This window comes from Abramis brama, assembly GCF_963993115.1.
Source record: "Abramis brama genome assembly, chromosome: 17".
Lineage (NCBI taxonomy): Eukaryota > Metazoa > Chordata > Actinopteri > Cypriniformes > Leuciscidae > Abramis > Abramis brama.
Window position 1 is genome coordinate 17,954,774 of NC_139979.1, and position 22,368 is coordinate 17,977,141.

Sequence of the window (22,368 nt, forward strand, 5' to 3'; positions counted from 1 at the left end):
AATGTATTCAGAGCTGGCGCACTGTGCATATCTTAAATTGCACACACACACACACACACCAGCTTTTGGCTGGTCTGCTGCAGTTCTAGTGGAAGAATACAAGACCCCTGTATGTTCCAGCTGCTGTACATCACATCAAAAATAATGACCCCGGGCTCCAGAAGCTGTGTGTGCAAGCCAGGCCATGCACATGTGTGTATCTGCATAATTATGTATATGAGCAGTACTGTGTGTACTGTTCCTGTGAGGAATACACACTTGTGCACAAAATTACACGTATAACCATGATGCGCTTTAGGTCACGTGCATGTGATTGAGTTTAAGTATGTGTGTGCACATGCATAATGATGTGTGTCAACCGTATTGTGTAAGCGCTTGTTGCTCAGTGTGAGTGTGTGAAAAGTCTGTTCGTGTCATAGCGCTGCAGAGTGTTGTCAGCTCGCTGTCATTTTGAGCCTCAGATAAGACCCAATCTCATAGCAACAACATGCTATCCCTCTATCCATTTCTCTTTCTACCATCTCTGTTATCCTCTCTTTCTCCACTCCCCCTCCTCTAATAAACCCTCTCCTCTCCTCTCCTCTCCTCTCCTCTCCTCTCCTCTCCTCTCCTCTCCTCTCTCAATTATATTTAACTCATGACAGCTGTTAGAAATATCTCCTCAGACCTGTGACAACTGCAATACTGAGGAAACTGTATAACTTTACCTTCACAGAAGTGTCTGTGCGTATGTGTCTATAGCTTTACTATTTATATGCAAATTTTATTTCTGACTGTACAGAACTGGCTGAGATTTATACAGTTACGGAGTGTACTATTGTGTTGCGTATCTGAGTTCACATACATACGTGTTAGAGAAACACAGGTATAATTTACTAGTATTATTAGGGAGATTTGTGCTGTTAATGGAGAACCACCAATGAAAATGAATACTTGTAATGTAAGTATTTAAAGTACATTTCTAAGGGGAAATGTTTTTCTTTTTACAAAGAATAATTCAGAGTGCGAAGTAGCTTACACATGTAACTGGTCATAATGACAAATCTGTTGTCTTAAATTAAAAACTGTTTTATTAAGCCACTGTAACAAATTAAATTACACTGCAATGGGTTTCACTGGTTGTTTTACGTAAAGTAAAATTCATTTCAATAGGAAATTATAATTTGATGTTTAAGTTATGTCACTGAAGGTGCACTGGACACAATACAATACATAAACAAAATGATTTGAATAAAGTTGTTTATATACACTGGTGTCAAACAACTATAAAATCAGTCGCTGCTGAATTTAAAGTTGAACAGTGATTCAGAATTTTTTTTTAGCTTAACATCTGGTGTATCCTAGAGCCTTTCAATGTCAGAACATTGACAATCTTTTAATTAAACAGGTTGCTTTGAACAGTTTTGGCAATCAAAGCTACTTAAATGAGGGGAAAAGGCTGTTTCTTGGTCAATTTCGACAGCTAAAGGTTTGTTCGCTCCAAGGACGATAACCATAACGGTATAGTTCTAAAATAATCATTCTAAATATAAAAGAATACCACAGTCCACACCACAGCTATAACAATAACGACACAGAGAAACGATATTGTTCGAATTACTGTCAGAACTTTTTCAGCTGATGAATGATAAAAACAGTGACAGCCAATCAGAATCCATCCAAGAGCTCAAGCATTTAAAGCAGCAGACGACAAAACTGCAGCGCGTGCTTAGAATAAACAGAACAATATCGTGCGCTGGTAATTTTATCGTTAGTTATATTTATAGTTTATATTTATAGTTATTGTTCTTGGTGTGAATGGGCCTTAAGAAACACGTTCAATTTCTACTAGTTCAATTAAAAGCATTGACTACATATTTTTGAGTAAAATTTTAACAAAAATGTAAGTAGTAACAAATCCTTTGAAATTTACATTGTACTTTGATTAAAAGTACGACTACAAGTCATACTTTACAGTAAAAGTACAAATTCCTCACAAACATATTTACAGTATATAGTAAGTTGTATAGTTATGTATAGTGCAATGAAGTACTACAATTACACCTCTGTGTGTTGCTGACAAAAACATGAACTCATGAATTAAAACTAAATTAAAACCACGTTTTTGACTAACTTTGTTTTACCCGTACTTAAACTTAGAATCAAATTATCAGTATGTTTTCACCCGTTTTACACTCATTGCAAAAAATGAGTCTGTATTAGCATGTGTGTGTGCGTACGTGTGAGTAAACCCAGAGTGGAAGAAGAAAAGAGCTCTCACCCCCCCACCCCAAACCCCCCAACCCCCCAACCCCCAATCACCATCTTCCTCTTTATAAATACCTACCTGTGTTCTATTCAATTCTTCTTTTCTAGACATCTCCTTTCCTTTCTCCGTCTTTCTCCCGGGATGTGACACAGAATTCTGTTAACTGCTGTGAAAATGCATTTATTACCATAAGCCTGCAATGCTAACAACTACTCTTCCCCACACACACTCAGACAGTGGGACCTGCAGTAGGGCATTGATATTCTGTACAACCACATACAGGCTAGAGAGGATTTTGAAGTAAAGACTTATGTACACACACACACACACATGCACGTGCACACAGAAACTGGTTTATTTCACAGAATCTGTTATACATTCTGTATTTTATGGATTACATGTGCATGGAGGAGTTACTGAGTGTTACAGAAAAGAAGGGCAGTCAGACAGAAAATGTTTCAAGAGGTAAACTGATTTAAATGCAATGAGATGGATTTTGGAGAAAAAATCTAGGCCTGTCAATTTAAGCTATTAATTTTGTGTGATTAATTACCATCTTTTTTACCAAATCATGTTTTTGTGAATCTGTAGTCAGCTACTTCTAGAGGCAAACGTTGATACATTTAAAAAAAATATTCTTTAGAAAATCTTACATCTTTATTTTGGGGCTTTTTTTCATCAAAATATTGGTATTTGAACTTAAATCAAACTAATTTGATTTATTAACTGACATATGTAAATAATTAGATTAAAACGTCAAACTATTGACAGCCTTAAAAAAAACATTGCCATACACAGACAAATTAGACACAAAAACACATGCACACACACAAAAAACATACAATCAGTGTGACAGAGACCCAATCCTGAAGCACAGTCTGACATTGGCTGATAAAAAAGGCCATTATACAAGGTCATAATTTAGCTTGTCCATTTAAAATCTCTCCATTAAAATCCATGATGTGCACACACACACACTCACTCAAAAACACACACACCAACTTTCGCTAATTCTCTAATTATGTTCATGATTATGGTGAACAGGGCGCACTCGTGGCCTGGCTAATGATGGCTTTAATGGCCAAAAATCCCCATTAAAAGCCCCATTCTACACACACAGAGAGAGAGAGAGAGAGAGAGAGATGAGAGAGAGAGAGAGAGAGAGAGAGAGAGAGAGAGAGAGAGAGAGAGAGAGAGAGAGAGAGAGAGAGAGAGAGAGAGAGAGAGAGAGAGAGAGAGAGAGAGAGAGAGAGAGAGAGAGAGAGAGAGAGAGAGCAAATGCACGTAAACACACAAACACTTATAAAGGCTAAGTGCTCACAATTCTCCATTAAAAATGATGTTATATGCAAAGGGGAATATGGAAAAACTGTGTCAAGGGAAGCTTCAGCTGTGTTTTTTATCTTTCATTTCTTAAATAAGAATTAGAGTTTGCACACTCATTCTTAGCAGTAAGGAGCTATTTCTACACGAACTGACACTGAAAAAAATACTTCTGTTATTGTAGTTGATTCAAGCATATTAAATAATATTCATATAAAATAACCATTTAATTTTACCTCACAAAACTATTTCAAGTGTAGCTGAATTATATTCTTAGTATTTCTGATATGTCTTTAAATGGCAGAAAAATACTATTATACTAGTATGTTATTCCAGATTCAACCAATGACTGTTTTCAAACTGGTTTCCCTAAACACTCATTCCATCTGCCATTGGTCAGCTAAACCGATAACCACGCCCCTAAACTCAGTTGAGTCAGTGTTGCTATGCCAGCCTGGTCAGGATTCTCAAACAAACAAAGTTTTGAAAGCCCCACGGAGCCACAGTGTTTACACTTTTTGTGAGAAACAACCAACAAATGGCTTACTTATAGTTGTCTCTGCATATTAAACGGCAAGAAAGTATTTTAACATCCAAATACAAAATAATTACACACTTCACCTTAAGGCACTGTTAATGCAGGTCTAAACCTCTGAACACTACCACCCTTTAACCTGATGTGTTGACAAGAAATAAAATGAAAGTGTCATTTAACCACTGCTAAAAACCCTGATCACGCATCGGTCACACTAAACTAACATGAAGCAGCAGTAACTGTGATTATAACCTGTTTGAAAGCCTCTGCTTTTCAACCTCTTCACGTTTACATTTGCATATGCGATACTTTCCGAATTAGCTTGTCTGTCTAGATTAGTGCTTCTCGATCTCCTACTTGTGCACTTGCGTGTGTGTGTGTGTTCAAATGGATCACATGAGCCAGTTGTCTTTTGCTGATGTGAAAAGAGGGCAGAAAGCCTCCAAACTTTACAGAACACACACAGACAGGGATATATCCTGCTGTCACATGTCTGTATATCAGCGTGTACTCGAGTCCCAGGCAGCATTTCACTATATGTGTGTGTGTGTGTGTGTGTGTGTGTGTTTGAAGGCTTTGAAGCCTGCAAGATAGCTGTTGTTCTGTGTCCCAGAGCTCGAAAGAGTAGAGTAACAGGAGAATCAGAGAGAGACGGACAGAATGAAAGACTCCAAATGCTCTTTTTCTCCTCTATTCATTAAGATGAGATGACTCTTCCATTGAGCGATTCACCTCCATCAGCCTGCTGGATTTAAATGAGCGGGAGTCACGGCTCTTCCTGTTCAAATCAGAGACATTTACACTGCTCACTTCCCCTTCTCCAAAGGACAAACACACACACACACACACACACACACACACACACACACACACACACACAGAGAGAGAGATAAAGAGACCACACACATACATTTAGAGGGACCACACAGACAACCATACAAACTCATTTATTAGTGCGTATATGCACGTTTATGTCTGTGTGTGTGATCTGAAGCACACTTAATGTCTTTCTCAGCTGAAAAAAAGAAGAAGCTTAAACCAGCCTAAAATAATTGCTGGTTTTAAAGGGGGTTTGGACATCTGCCAGCTGGATGCTCTGATACACTTCAAGCGAAATCGAAGAACGAACTGGTGTGACTTCATTTCAAACAAAATCAGGCCAAAATAAAGTTTGTTACTTTAGAGTTTGTTTAGTAGCTTGAAACATCCTACCAAAGCAAACTTTCTGACAAAGTTTGCTCCGGCTGGTAAACACCTTGGAACTTCTTTGGCATGTAAATCTTCTCTGGTTCATTTTCAATTGTTCAGTCCGTCGAGGTCAGACGCAAGTAAAAAACATGAACACACTGGAGAGCTGCTTTATTGTAGAAACTGACATTTTAATTCTAACTGATAGTGACACTGACACTTTTTTAGTGTTTAATACTGAAAAACTGCTTGTTTAAAACAATATATTGTATAAAGTGACGTGATTGGACGTTTCTCACCACTGTCATTTTTGTGGACAGCATAGGGATGTTCGTTAACAGTAGGCCTATGTCACTTAAAGGTATTTCAAACTTACTTTTACCGCTAAGCAAAGAACGACTCTGTTTTTTCTCAAGATGTACTGAGGGAAATTTGCCAGCAAAGGGGAGACATGAGCCCTGTTCTACTCTTTGAGGCATTACAGATTAGAAATGGCCATAAATTTAGAAAAAACAACTTTCAGATAAGGACTGAATCATGGCCATTTCACAAAAAGAGGGATGACGAGACCACAAGAGATGGTGTTTCTATGCAAATAATTTGGTTATAATAAAACACAGTGGTGTGAGGCGAGAGACGGTGTTGTTCGTTTCATCATCATGAGTTGTAGTAATGAAAGGTGTGTCAAATCTGGCCTGCTTTTGAAGTGAATAATTGGAGACTGGAAGAGGCTCGAAATACATCATTTCCATCTGCATTAACATCCTCCCTGAAGTACGAAACAGACCCCCTGCTACCGCTGCACTGTCAAAAATAAAAAAGTTGAGAAAACTAAAAATGTCATGGCGACATGAGACTACAGAAAATTAAAAATTGTTAATGCCGAACAGCATGCTGTGAATCACCAACCCTTAACATATCAGCAAAATTGTTCAATATTAAACATCTTAGAATTTTCTGTTAGGCTGAACAAATATCCTGGGGTCTATTCTTCGTATCTCGCTTAATACATCTGAGATTATTTAACTGTGGTAACTGATCTCTGGATAATTTGGTTCTCCAAACGGATTTGCAGATTTTATTAAGGATTAAATTGCCTGAGATAACTGCACGTTCTTGTGTTCATTGGACAGGGCAGATATATCGATACTCGAAACCATGATCAGCAATTCAGCAACGTTCACACCTGGCAAAAAACTTGACGAATTTCTGGACCTTTCTAAAGAAAAAAGCCAAACGACCAAAACGACATAAAATTCATAATAGATAAATGAAATATGTAGGTTTTTTTTTTTTTTTTTTTTTTACATGATTCCCAAACATTTACTTAATGATTTCTAAGTAGTATTTATATTAGTATTAATAAAAACTTTACATTTTTAGCAATTCATTTCATTTTACCTGTGAAGCAGATTTGTTATGTGACAGCATTAATAAAAGTTTCTTAGGGTCAAGAACATTTTTCTAATGGCTCAGCAGACAATTATTATTATTATTATTTTTTACTAAGTCTGCATCTCCTGCGCTGCATCAAGCCACTCCCATAATTGCTGCTGAAATGAATGCACAGCACAGACTAACTGTACATAATGTGTGTAAGACTCCAATAAAATGATTAGGTAATTATTCCCTCATAAATCTCTCAGTGAGTAAAACTGTCTGTCTATCTTATAATAGACTAGGCAACATTATAATTATATTATTTTCAAATACATTTTTTAAATTATTATTGTTCCTGGTTAAATAAGGAACCTCACTGAGCTTGTGCACGGCAGTCTATAGCTCTTAAATGGTCACAAAAAGGCTTGTTTCATAAATATTCTAATATTTGTTAGTTTAAATAGATGTGTAATCTTGCTTGATTATCCAGCATTTAAGTCAAAGTAGCTATCTTTATGTATGATACTACCTGGAACTAGGGATTCATAAAATATGAATTGGTTATCGGCTGAGAGATATTTTTTATATCAGGCAATATACTGTAGTATATATATATATATATATATATATATATATATATATATATGTATTGGCCAATACTGAATTAAAGAATTGTGCATTTCTGGCATGTTTTTGCTCACTTTAATGCTCACTTAAAGTTAGTCTTTAAAAAATATTTATGTACAAAATAATTTATTAACACTGTTAAATGTAATCTTGAGCAAATTTCAAAATAAATATAAATTTTTCATTCTGTACATTATAATGTTGTGATGCATAAATTCACTTGTAGCATTTAACACCGTCAGTTTGAGTTTTTACAGTTTCATTTTAAACAAAATAGTATAGAATTTGAATACTGACCATTTATTAGTTATTGACCATAACAACAATAATTAATCTGTATCTGCCATCATTTTAAAATATCAGTGCATCCAAAAACATGATGGAACTAACTCCAAAATGTTCATAAGCACAACAGTTATTTATTGGATTATTACAGTGTGCCAAGACTGCTGGGATCATATCATGCTCTTGGAGAGTGTCACACAGTTTGGAGATGGGTAATAAAGAAATAAAATGGTATTCATAAGAATTAAAAAGAGGAGATGAACGAAACGAAGGGAGGCTGAGCCGCAGAAGGTGAGATGAGTATTAAAAACATTAAATGAATAAATTGTGTGATTATGAATAACTAAGGCGCCGTTATAGAAAAGAAAGAGCGTGGAACATCTTCTTACATGGCATCCCTTGCATTCATTGCAACCCTCACCATGACGAAGAATAAATAAACAGAAGTGATTGGTGTGATAAGTGGATGTGGTTATGCACAACTGCCTCATTCATCAACCTCAGTTGAACTGGCGTTATTAATTAAGACTGCTGCTCTTCACATAGATACAAACATCATAAAGCACATCAGGCGCACACACGCACAGACTAGCTTTCACTCAATGATAACGCAAAGTTGATGAACGAGAACCAGGTCTTCTCTGTCACTTAGATAGATCTCTCCGTTTACTCATGAATATGCACCGAGCAATTTGCATATGCAAACCTCAGACTGTTATCTGATTTATGAGCTTTGCTGTTCTGTTTTTTTATCCACCTGCCAATCAAATCCCTTGTTTGTGCATTGCTAATGACAATACAGGAAATAAGCAAGTTGGCTGCTTATCCTCAAGATTTTAACCTGCGCACAGCGTGAAATCAGCTCACCTCACCTGAACCAACCTGTGAGTGTGAGAGCCATCTGCACAACACCTGGACACACCTGTGCTCTCTCTTACACACACACACACACACAAAATGACCTGCGCATCCAATAATCTGGTATAGAGTTCCCTAGGCTTGAATCCACTACCTTTCAAAAGTTTGGGGTCAGTATGATTTTTTTCTTTTTTAAATAAATGTATTCTACTTTAGCAAAAATGCAACAAATTGATCAAAAGTGACAGTAAAGGCATTTATAATTTATTTACAAACAATTTCTATTTCACATAAATGTTGTTCTTTTGAATGTTCTATTCATCAAAGAATCCTGAGGAAAAACTGTATCGTGGTTTCAACAAAAAAATAAGCAGGATAAATGACTTAACATTGATAAGAAGAATAAATGTTTCTTGAGCAGCAAATCAACATTTTAGAATGATTTCTGAAGGATCATGTGACACTGAAGACTGGAGTAATGATGCTGAAAATTCAGCTTTGCCATCACAGGAATAAATTACATTTTAAAATTATAATCAAATAAAACTGTTATTTTAAATTGTAATAATATAAACTATACCGTTTTTTAGTTTAAGTTTAGTTTTTAGTTTAGTTTAAGTTTAAGTTTTTTTTTTTTTTAAATCAAATAATAGAATGTTCTTACCAACCATCTTACCAACCCCTTGCCAAAAGGATATAACTACAATTATTTTGTGATTAATTAAACCTTAAGTTGAAATCTTCAAGGTGCAAGGTGAAGGCACATGTTCGTAAACTTTCACGTATAGGTGGCATATATTCATAAGGTCAAAGTTTACGATTGCAGCTTTAAAAATGTACTATTATTAAGCAGAGAAAAACTCATTCTCACGCTTATTCAACTAAAGCATATATTAAACAATGCGTAAACAAGACCCCTTTTCTAGATCCAACACCACTTCACTGCAGGAAGTTGAGTAACAGGACACTTCAAACTTTTTTTCAGATGTGCTATTAGTAGCATCTTAGTGTGCAATTTCTGAAAGGATTACAGGGGTCTGAACCCACTTGAACCCCTAAAGGAAGGAAGCCAAACAAAAAAGTGAAATGTACATATTACTTGTATACACTGATGAGCCAAAACATCATGACCACCTGCATAATATGCTGTTGGTCACTGCGTGCTGCCCAAACAGTGCCGACCTGCCAAGGCAAGGACTCTACAAGACCCCTGAAGGTGTCCTGTGGTATCTGGCACCAAGACGTTAGCAGCAGATCCTTCAGGTCCAGTAGGTTGCGAGGTGGAGCCACCGTGGATCGAACTTGTTGGTCCAGCACATCCCACAGATGCTCAATTGGATTGAGACCTGGGGAATTTCAAGACCATTCCAGGGAAACAACTTGAACTCTTCATCATGTTCCTCAAACCATTCATGGACAATGTGTGCAGTGTGGCCGAGTGCATTATCCTGCTGAAAGAGGCCACTTCCACCAGGGAACACCCTTGTTATGAAGAGAAGTTTAGGTGTTTTACGTTCACATGAATGGTCGGACCCAGGGTTTCTCGGCAGAACATTGGCCAGAGAATTACACTCCCTCCACCGGCTTGTCGTCGTCCCACAGTGCATCCTGGTGCCATTACTGCCTCAGGAAACAGCACACACTTAAGGCCCTGATATACTTTAAGCGAAATCGAAGATCGAACTGAGGTGATGTCATTTCAAACAAAATCAGGCCAAAACACACTTCGTTTGGAGTTCGTTTTGGGATTTCGAAACAGCTTGCCAAAGCGAATCTTCTGGAAAAGTTTGCTTCGGCTAGTAAACTTTGTTCTACCATTGGTCCGTGGCGATTACGTAATATGTTGGTGTGCGTGGAGGCTCCGCCTTCTTTTACGTGAAAATCTTTTCCAGTTCATTTCTCCTCTCGAGTCCGTTGCGATCAGATGTCCGTGAATGAAAACATGAACACACTGGAGGAGCTGCTTTATAGTAGAAAATGAAGTTGTACTTCTGATGAAACGAGACAATGACACTGTTTTTCATGTTTTTCATATACGGTAAAGCAATCTATTGTGTAAAATACTATATAAAAAAACTTGACGTGACTTTACAAGAGTGCTGAATTGCATAGCTCTTGCAAACATATTCACATTGCTATGATCAGATGCTTTTCTTATGCTTTATTAAAAAAATGCTTTTTTCTCAATTTTGATGTGTGTTTATTTTGTTACCGAGAGGAAAGCACGGCACATATAGAGGCTACATATTTATCTAACTGTCGCTCTCAGCAGTGTGGGTGTCATCAGATGTTTGATAACAGTATATCGCTGCTCATGTATTTCGAACTTTGTTTTACCCCAAAAAGAAAAAAAGGACTTTGCCGTGAGTATATCGGGGCCTATACACTGCCGTTCACGTGATGTAAAAGAAAACGGGACTCATTGGACCAGGCGACCTTCTTCCACTGCTCCAAGGTCTAGTTCCAACGGTCACATGCCCATTGTAGGTGCTTTCAACGGTGGACAAGGGTCATCATAGGCACTCTGATTGGTCTGCAGCTACTATCAATTAAATTCTGTGACTTGTGCCACAGTACTCCTTTTGGCTCGGACTATACAGGATATCCTTCGTTGCCCTTGTGCATCGATGAGCCTTGGGCGCACAACACCCTGTCACCAGTTCGTCCCTCATCGGACCACTGTTGGTAAATTCTCACCACTGCTGACCGGATGCAAGTCTTGCCGTTTCAGAGATACTCTGACTCAGTCGCCTTGCCACAACAATTTGGCCCTTGTCAAAGTCGCTTAGATCTTAATTCCTGCCCATTTCTCCTGAATCCAACACGAAAATTACAAGAACTGATTGTTTGCTTACCATCTAATCTACCCAGACCTTAATATGTGGCCTTATTAGGAGATGATCAACAATATTCGCTTCTCCTGTGACTGGTCATAATGTTTTGGCTCATCAGTATACAAGTGTATTTAAACAAGATCTTCAAATATTTTAGTACCTAAAAAATGTACACGCTAGTCAGACCATGCATTTTTACATAGCGGTAAATAGATGTTCAAAAGCATAAATCACTTTCGCCTGAGGTGTATTCCTGAATACATTCATGATTACTTTCTATATAGATTTACATATAAATAAATACATCACGAAAAACATTAAAGGTCTATTAAAGGTGCTTATTTCTAAAGTTTCACACATTTAGAAATAAATCATTTTTTGTGAAGAGCTAGTCATCTGAATGGTGTACGCTCACCCACATGAGATGTGTACTCATACTAGTTTTCTACAAAAACTTTTTTAATTATGTAAGGTGTGGGTCAGTCTCCATGTTCACCATGTTGAAATGACGTGACCCGCTGTGTTTTACTAAGCATCTGAGAGAATCCTCCTCATGCTTATTGGCTGACGCTTCAGTAGATACGCTATAGTAGTAGTTTGAGTAGTTGAGTATAGAGTCGTTTGGTGTAGTTTGGTTTTGCGAAGAATGAAAGTTAAACAATGGTACACAATTATTATTGAGCTTTAGCAGCGGTGACAATGGGAGAATCAATACCTGAATGGCTGAAGAAGCAGTAAAGGTTTGAAAACAGAAGAAAGAAAGAAAAAAACGAGTGTAAAAGTGATAAAATATTCAGTAGTGATGCCCAAGTTGCTTATTTTTTTGTTCGACAGGTAAGTGAATTACTTATTGTGTAAAAGCTGTCTAAAACTGTCTAATTTACATAAAACTCCACATTGAAAAGACCACACACCATTGTGGTATCCGTACTTAAAGTAGCCTACATGAAGAACAGCGATGATAACACTAGCTAAAGAACTATTAATTGTATCTTTAAAAAAAATCTGTAAGATAGTTGACTTTGGCTTATGCTAGAGGCGGAAAAAGATTTAGGGATTATGCGAGTCGACTCTTGTCAGATTGCGCCCCAAAAATTTAATTTTCATTAAAAATGAAATTCTTTTTAAATCGTGGACCTGTATATAACCACTCCCCTAACAGCAAATTCCTTGTACAATTTCCACAATGATCTTATAATTCCTGACAATTAAGCACTGCAAAAACAAAGTTACCTTAGCTATATTCTACCTGGTTTAACCCTTAAAAAATGTCATTCATAAAGCCTAATGTGCAAAGGTTGATTCAATCACATTACTTTTTCAATCATATTTTGGACTTGAATAACACAGTTAAGTTAGATGTTAGCACAAAAAAAAACCTTTGATTAGTCCCACAGTTTCACCCAACACTGATTTGTAGTTTTAATGCTTTTCGGCAGTCGTATTAGAGACTTTCTGTTGAGTCCAGGCTGGTGTTTTCTACTCGTGTTCTGTAATTGTGCTCTAACAGAGCGGAGATGTTCACCCCTGGAGTCCACACACACTTCATCTCTACTAACATTACACATGTGTTTACAGTGCTTTTTCTCCATTGCATACCACAGTGTTCCCTCATGTGACTGTAATCCTTTCGTCAGCAGATGTGTGTTTGCCACGGAAAACCAGCAGATCGTATATGCATTTATTCAACTCTGTTTTCTAATTATGCATCTGAGAGGGTTCTGTATTTTTTCCGGGACACGCATCACTGGAGCGAGAGTGTAGGGCCGTTAGGATCACTGCCCACTCCACGCTCAGTAATTGTCAGTGTGTGTGTGTGTGTGTGTGTGTAAGCGAGCTGAAGGTACACTCTCAGCAATAACTCTCTTAGAAGATGAATGAGGAGGCAGTGGACTGGTTGCTTTGTTTTCGTTTTTTACCTCATAGCCGACGGCACCTCGCTTACTGTTTACACCAAACATGCTCTGCTCGAAAACAAAGACGTTTAGTTGTAGAACACTCACACACGCGCTCTGTATCACACCCCCGAGTCAAAACACTATCCAGAGAATACTAGCTTGTTCGGTGTAGTCCACGGCGAGGAGAGACAGAGTGACTCTGCAGCTCTGGCTGTAGACCCAAATTCAGCACACTGACCACAGCTATTAGCATGCTGTGCTACATTTAGGCTCTGACTCCTGAGAATAAGCGGACATATAGCGCGAGCGTATAGTTCGACATTCAACAATATAATGCTTAAATATCACAGCTCTAAATCTCTCTCTCTCTCTTTCTCTGTGCTGTATATCTAGGCCAAGCTGAGGTAACAGGGTGTCATCAGTGTTGCAGAGCAGTAATGGAGAGAGAGGGAAGTCTACACATATAATGCTACACTGTTAGCAATTGATGTAATTTGGAAGTCAATGGGACCAAAAACTCTGACATTCTTCTAAAGACCCGGAGATCGGCTGAATGGATTCGAAAACGGTAAAGCTCAACTGTTTAACTCTGGGGGAGTTGTAAAATGAGCCTATTTTCAAAAAAAGTGGAGTATCTCTATAAAAGTAAAATTTTGTTTTATGTGTGATAAAGTGGATACTTTTGTAATATGTATTTTTGCACAGTTTGTTAATTAAAAAAAAAGAAAATATACCATTGTTGTGTTTTTAATTGGCCAATACGGAAAATTACAGCTTTTTACTTGTAATATTTATACTTGTAATGTTGTAATGTTTTACAGTATATTGATTTGTCCTGTGAAATTACAGGAAATTCCTGGCTACTGAGTTGCCGTAAATATAACATTTTGCTGTAATATTTACAGTATTCTATCCTGTGAAATTACAGGAAATTCCTGGCAAATACCAGTAAATTTACATGATTATTGTAATTAATTACAGTAGGGATGTTGTATTAAGTATTACAATAACAGTCCTGTATACTGTTTACAGTAAATTTACGGCAACTATTAGCCAGGAATTTCCTGTAAAATTACAAGAACTGTCTAACAGTGTAGTTTACAGGCTAATTTCCCCATACACTTTTTTTAAAAACCAAAACAAAGTACACACTTCCTGGAACACAAAAATAATGAAGAAAACTGTAGCTCTTAGTAAAATGGGGTTAATGTCCACACTTTCTACTGTGCAGTGGGCCGAAAGTGTGTAATAGCATTTGCTGTAGAAGTCTTATTAAAAATAATCCTTGAAAATAATCCAGTTTAATTTGGTTTTATCACGTAGCATGTCCGCCCCGTGCTGCTACTGATGCTAATGCAGTTAGACAGCTCTCTCTGTATGGTGAAACTGGGTGGAAGAGGCACTTTTCATTTCTCTGCACAGTGAGAACTCTAGTGTAAAGCTAAAAGCACATGGAGGCGCAGATATAACGTAGAGCTAAACACCTAAGGCGTAAGCTGGCCCACACAATATCGTTGTGTGCAAAACGGCCCTTATTGCGTGTTGTTTTATAAAATATTTTGACTATCGTTTCCAGTTACCAATAAGTAAGACTGTCCTTGGACATTTTACCATGAATTTTCTTCAAAATCAGAAGATTCAAAACGTTTCTTAAAAAAAGGTCTGTAAATTTTGCCTCGCTGTAAGTATGTGTGATTAACGTCAAATACAATGAATCAAAAACTCACTGTATGATTTTGGCCACGAAGGAAAATGTTGGGGATCATTAAATATTTCTCTTGACGTAGGGCAGTGCTTTTCAACCATTTTGACTCCATTGTCCAACAAAATTTTCAAGGTATATATGATGTTTTATTAACATAGTTCGGGAGGAGCATTCAAATGATCTATTCAATCAGCACAAGAGTAGGCCTATATATATACGTCAAATACGTATACTCGTTTATTCGGATTATTTGAGTGTGAACTTGTGATATATTAAATATGTGACCCTGGGTCACAAAACCAGTCACATGGGTCAATTTTTTTAAATTGAGATATATACACTACCTGAAAGCTGAATAAATACGTTTTCCATTGATGTATGGTTTGTTAGGATAGGACAATATTTGGCTGAGATACAACTCTTTGCACATCTGAAATCTGAGGGTGCAAAAAAATCGAAACATTGAGAAAATCGCCTTTAAAGTTATTTATGTTCGCGATTGTGCTGTATTCACTCACAAAAATAAATGTTTTATATATGTACGGTAGGAAATTTACTAAATATCTTCATGGAACATGATCTTTACTTAATATCCTAATGATTTTTGGCATAAAAGAAAAATCGATAATTTTGACCCATACAATGTATTGTTGGCTACTGCCACAAATATACCCGTGCGACATGTGACTGGTTTTGTGGTCCAGGGTCACACATATATATATATATAATTAATTGATTAATAATATTTTGAATAAGTAATCCTACAGTCCTCTTGGAAGTTTGCTGAGGCCCCCTAGTGGGTCCCAGCACCCTGATTGAAAACCTGTGAATATAGTCTTTATCACTATTCAGACTGTAAATGTTTGCATTTGCATGGCTCTGCTTGGATCAATTCATAGCATTCATCAATCAATTAATTCAGGGAGGATGTGCGAGTTCTGTCATCCTACGAACACAGACATTACGTAGTCAGTCACATGGCCATACTCAAAACTGTGGCAATATGATGATATGGTCCTTTGAATAAAATATGAATTATAATATTTGTATATACAAAGGCCCAAACTGCATAGGGGTGAAACTCGAAGTGGGGCAAAATAATATCCCGGGGGTGTTCAATGTCGATTTTAGGATCAATTAAAATCATACAATGTGTGCCTGGCTTAAAACAGGCTCCAGATTTTCATATAATCACTGTAAAATGTGTGAAGGGTGAGTGAGTGATTGAGATTTAGATAGGAGTACCTGTAAATAAGAGGCTCTCAGGCAGGTGGGCTGCTGCAGGTCCATGTGTTTAATTTGTGTCAAATTTGTATTCTGCCCCAAGCTACTTATTAGTGTGAACAGTACCTGTAAACTAGGTCAATTCCTGCATTGTTTCATAGGTTTTAAAACTGGTAGTGCCAGATGATAATCTAATACACCAACACACCCATCTATATCTGCACTGTTGCTCTAATTTACCGTTCAGTCAGACCGTGACCTAAACACCTCAGTCATTCTAATATAAAGTCAAATAATGAAGTGTGAGAGAAAGAGAGACTGAGAGAGAGTGTGTGTGTGTGACAGTGAGAGATGCTGAGATTGAATGGTGTCACAATGCAGGCATATTGAGGTCATTTTGAAAAAGTGCTGCTAATTACAGCAGATGGAATGAAAAGAAACTGGGGACTATACACTTGGCTCCATGTATGATGCTGAAAAAGGGAGGAGAACGAAAAAGCAGATTGGGACGGAGACTCCCTGGGAGAAACATACAGGAGTGTGAGTGAACGGAGAAGTGATGGAAAGAAACACACAAGGAGGAGAGAGAGAAAGAGGTTCTGTGAGGACAAAGGTGCAAACCTAAGATATTTCTAATGTACAGCAGATATGTAACTGTACTAGACTCATATTTGGGGCAGAAGTCACTCCTTGTCATGTCACTACATATATCTAGAGTTTCAAGTGATCGTTTCCATGTTTTCTGGCCGACTTCGACACTACCATCGAAGCTTGAGGCATAAAACTGTAAAGCTGCTTTGTGTCAATTACTTTAGTTAAAAGCAAATTAAACAAAATCCTCAGATGAGTAACAATTTGAACCAATTTGAGGGACTACAAAGCACTACTATTCAACAAACATCTGCCTAACCTACATATAGTTGTTTTCAAGATCAAGAAGTTAATAAAATGAATCACTCCTTCTTTAAAAGAAAAATGCATATTATCAAAACGAACACCTGCATTGATTATGGTCATACAAAGAGACACTCATATTAAAACACAAACACATCCCAAAAAGCTCCTGTCCTGCTCTACCAATGCACCTGCCCCATAAGGGAATCCCAATAAATAGGTAAACCTCTAAACTGGGTTCAAAATAGATCATTACGACATTTGGTTTATATTAGCTACTCTCCTGGCTGAAAAAAAAAACCCCACACATTTTAAAGCAGGAATTAGAGATTTTTAAGCATTTTTTTAAAAATCTGTTCAAATCTATTTTCTTATAAATTTGGACTTACTAGTGGAAAAAGGACGATAAAAGCTACTTACAGTATGTTTGAACTGTTCCAGTGTACCGCGTGCCTGGCTGCAGTCACGAGGTCAAAGTTCGTGCAGGTGAGCGTCAGAATAAAAAGACAGAGCGCGAAGAGTGCCATAATCCCTCGATCTCTCGCTTTTCTTCCCAGTCTTGCAAGATCTTCTCACCCCACGCGACTCTGCGCTGGAACCATCCCGTTCGGTAAAGAAGGACAGGAAGAGATGCGACCTAAAGCGCAGCTCGCTCAACTACTTAGATACGGGGATTCGCAATATGTTATATTTTAAGTGTTTAAAAAGTCACGAATCCATGGCGAATACCCCCTCCCTCTGTCCCCATGGCGTCAACCCCAATCCAATGGTCCGATAGGAGACCACCACTATTCGCGCGCTGATGGGTCTCCGCGGACGGAGCAGGGAGATGCAGGCAGCCGGGTGGTGTGAGTTTAAATGCGTGAAAGAGAGATATATGTCCACCCTGTAGCGCTGGAGAAACTCGTGAGATAACGAGGCTCCGTGATTGTAAAACTATATTCTCTTTTGTTGATGCTGCTCGTGAGATTGTATCTGGTTGGATGCGCGTGGAGAATCCTGCGCGCGGCTGCGGGATGTTTCACACTTACAATTGTGTGACGAACAAGTGCTCGAGCGAGTTTTATTCGCTCTCTTTGGTTTATTCGCTCTCTTTGGCCATCTCCTCTCTCTCTCTCTCTCTCTCTCTCTCTCTCTCTCTCTCTCACACACACACACACACCAGCGCGCGCGCTGTTTGGTAGGCTGTGCTCGTTCAGACACCAGCTCCGCCTCCTGCCCAGGACAAAAGCGCGCGTCCGTTGGCTCTAGCTCTGAGCTCTCGTCTTTCAGGGATGCTTTCAGACAGCTTCTCTTGCGACGGAGGAGAAAAACTTTATTTTATATATGGTAACTAAACAATTACGACGGGTACCGTTCCTAGAGCAGTTTTAATTACCACCACAATCCTCTTACTGTCTGTCAGAGTGCAGTGCTTTATATCCTATTATCCGCAAACCTACATCCTTCTATCCACACCTGCTCTCTCTCTCTCTCTCTCTCTCTCTCTCTCTCTCCAGACAGTGTAAGTCTTTCTCTAATATGGAATAATTATGGGAAATCCTCTTAGGAGGGTGAGTGGATTGATGGATTGGCTCATCTCTATCTCTGTCCTTTCACTCATGGGATCTACTCATCCACACACACAGGATGTTGAGCTGATAATGTTCATATGATAGTAATCAGTCTCGCTTGATCATGTGCCATGTGAGCCTTCCATAGACACACCTTTACACATACAAATTATCTATCTATCTATCTATCTATCTATCTATCTATCTATCTATCTATCTATCTATCTATCTATCTATCTATCTATCTATCTATCCATCCATCTATCTATCTATCTATCATATGAAAGTACAACTGAATAGATAAATGCACAGATACAGAAATAGTTTTTAAAAATTTAGAGGGAAAAGTGCTATGTAATATTTATTAGCCTACATGAATATCGATGTCATGATGCCTTAAGACACGTTGCCTTGGTGATAGTCATGATAGTTTTTGATTTTGTAGGGTTTTTTTCCCCAAGAATGAGAAAAAGCGAGTGAGCAAGAGGAAGGAGAGGGTTGCAGGGCAGGGATAGTTGCAGTTTGCCTCCCGTCTGCTGGGAATGAGTTGGTTAAGCAGAAGTCAAAATGATTTATTGGGAGAAAAGGAGGGAATAGAGGGAGAGAGGACAGCGAGAAAGAGAGGAAGAGATTAGGTGTCATTGGGGAATCCCTCTGTCTTTTTGTCTCTTCCCTCTTTTTGTTTTTTACTATTTCTCACCTGTCTTTCCTCCCTGCCCATTTGTAAAGCATAGCTCCCCCTCCCCCCTCCCCCCCACACACACTCGCCAGCTCCTCCTGTCTTCGCCCTACACCCATTGTGTCAAGCTACATTGACTCTTTCGAAGTCTATTTCTGTCCTTCTTTTGTTCGTTCACTCTCTCGTGATCTACCTCTGTCACCTCTTTGTGTGCCTCACTCTCATCGGCCTGCCATCCTTCTCTCCGAAAGAGTTTCTATGGCATTGACGAAATATTGCACTCCTCTTTTCAACAGTCGTTCTTTCGCCCTGTCAGCACACAAGCAAATGTTTTGGACTCAAGCAAAAAAAAAAATAATGTAAATTGGTAAGTCTAGAGGAAAATATTCCCTCTTCAACATCCCCTTCACACACACACACACACTAAGATTCCATGTATTTTAAGTATGTTGCAAATTGAGTTTGAAATTTGCAATCATAAATAGCTCCTAAATTGTAAAATTCAAGCAAGTCAGTTGTGCACTCCCCCTAGAGTGAGAAATTTACATATTTTTTTCCATCCTTTTTTTTGTTGCATTTCTTTATTTACAACAATTCAAACCATTTTATATAACCATGACAGGCCGTTGTCAGTTTTCATAAAACATCTTTCATTTGCAATACTGCCTCCCAATTCAATTGTGTCTCTCTGTCTCAGGAGCAGATGATGAAAAATGGTAGTGTATCATTTTCAGGCCCCGTGACACCGTGGCCCTTATGACATTTAGCTCGGGGAGTTCCTGCTCGGCTCTATCTGTCACATGGCCGGTTCTCGCTCTCAAATCCAATCTCCACACACTCATAGCCTTCAATCTAATAGAACATTCAGCTCTTGCCTAACTTTGTTTTGCTTTCAGAAATAAACTATCCAACTAAAACACAAACACATTGGGCTATACGGCTGACCTTTTGACACGGGAAGTTCTCTGCCTGTGACTGGGAAGTGATGTGGCGTCACCGTCACCGTCACACTGGAGACATTGGTCCAGAATCGAATAAGCTCTGTAGTCTGTTGTACAACAATGTAGATTTTATTTGCCTGCATTTGCCCACATTCCCAAATCTCATTTAAAATATCACACCATGGGAATCTAGCACATGTGAAATGGCCATTTACAAATATTCCACATGAACTACAACTGTGGTCAGTTGCAACAGAGAATAATAAGCTTGGGGGGAAAAAAACTAATTTGCAGTAAATACAATTAGCATAAACGGAGCAATTCCAAAAGGGCCCTCACACCATCAGTGCTAAATATGATATTAAAAGCAAGTGTGCAGCACTGAATACATTTTTAAAAATCTAATTTTTAATGTTGTTTAAATGTCTATGTGGCATTTTTAATATGCTTTAAGACAAACCATGCATGTGCAAATTCATCAGTCAACATATTGCTGAGTATTTTCTTCTCAAAACTGCAGTGTAGTCTTTGAAACCGTCCATTTCCTACCATCACAAACATGTCACCAAAGTGTTTCTAAGGATGCTTATTTTTAGAAGGCAGCTGTCTGTCTCTGAGATGGCGAATGGGAACATGGTTTGTGTAACATTAACAACACATTATTAGCTGTTTGATACGTAGTCAAGTCAAAGGCTATCTATTGACGTTGTAGAGATTAGAGAGCATTACCATTCTGATACATTGATTTGTAGATGACCCTGTACAATTCACTCTTCCTCTTCTTTTGAATCAGTTTCTAGTTCAAGCATATATGGCTGAATTACACCAATATTTCCAATTGCCATTGTGCAGTGTGCAGCTACAGTTGACCGAGTGGATCAGGTAGACCGAGCTGGTGTGACTGAGTGGAGGCGGGGACTAAATTTGCATATTAACATTAATTTAGTCTAATATACTCAATCATTCCACTCATGTCATGATCAGCTAAAAAGTAAACCTGGTTACTTGGTATCTATGACAGGATACTAGTACACGATTTGGAAGGGGCGTAATGAAACAAAACACTGTTTATGTGTATAATTAGGCATTCATCCACCCAGAAAAGTAGTCCAGCTAAAAAAAAAAAAAAAAAACTGTGATGCACATTGAGCTGCAATTTATGTATGAAGGTGCTATATAAAGGTCTTATTTATACATTTTACTTATATATATATATATATTTTTTTTTTTTTTAAATGTATGTGAGTGTGTGTGTGTAAGAGACCTGTGATGGAATGGCCATCTGTCCAGGGTGTTTCCCCTGCCTGTGGCCTGAGATGCTATAGATAGACTCCAGTATAACGGATGGGTGGATGAATGGATATATAATTTATATTATTTGTGTTATTATTATTATAATATCATTTTAACCTTAACAAACCGTCTTCACTGAAGTATTCCTGTAAGTGCTTTAAAAAATGTCAAGCTTCACATTTCTGCTTTTAACCTCTCTGGAACACTTGGCTGCTTGCTTCCATTGTAAGTGCATTGCTATAATGAGGTTTCCATTTTTTTTTTCTTTATCCATTTTTAACCATGTTTCAATGAATTTGAATATCTTTTTTCCAACAAACTAAAGGAACAACTCAAGTTGTCCTTTGGTAATCGAAAGCATTCCACACAGGTTCTCTATTATAGAACTCAGTATTTAGCCCATAATATTCCTTTAAGTGCACTTTCACAATTTGTGGGTTTGAAGGACCGATTCTGAGAACTTCTCTGTTTCAAAATTAAGAAACAAAAGTGGCCCTTAACACATATTCTTTCTCTCTCTCTCTTTCTGTCATTCTCTTTCCCTCCCTCGCTCTTACATTCTCCCTTCCTCTCACTCATCTGTCTGACATGAATTTTCAATCTCACTGTTTACCTTCCACTGCTGTGCCTAAAACATCACTGACATAGATAGAGCGCACATGAGAGAGAGTGAGCGAGAGAGAGACGGGAGGAAGATCAAGAAGAAGGTGGAGAGATATTAGTAACACCAGCAAAGAGACAAAGAAAATAACAATGAAAGTGGTGCAAAAACTGAAATGCATGCATGTGTGTGTTACTCCAAATGATGGCAAAAAAAGAGAGAAGGCACGCTGGCTAAGAACCTCTTTGTATAAATGAAGTGGACATTGTCCAGTCACGGAAAGAGAGAGAGGGGGGGAGAGC

General features: G+C 38.1%; 1 protein-coding gene across 1 annotated transcript in view; it reads right to left on the reverse strand.

The window, feature by feature from the left end:
* The window catches only part of efna3b (ephrin-A3b), a 55,417-nt gene extending 37,298 nt beyond the window's left edge, over positions 1 to 18,119 (reverse strand). Inside the window, exon 1 of the mRNA XM_084088160.1 lies at positions 17,420 to 18,119. Coding sequence (XP_083944286.1) covers positions 17,420 to 17,526 — 107 coding nt within the window. The 5' untranslated portion in view covers positions 17,527 to 18,119. The remainder of the gene's footprint in view (positions 1 to 17,419) is intronic.
* Between the last annotated feature and the right edge of the window lie 4,249 nt (positions 18,120 to 22,368).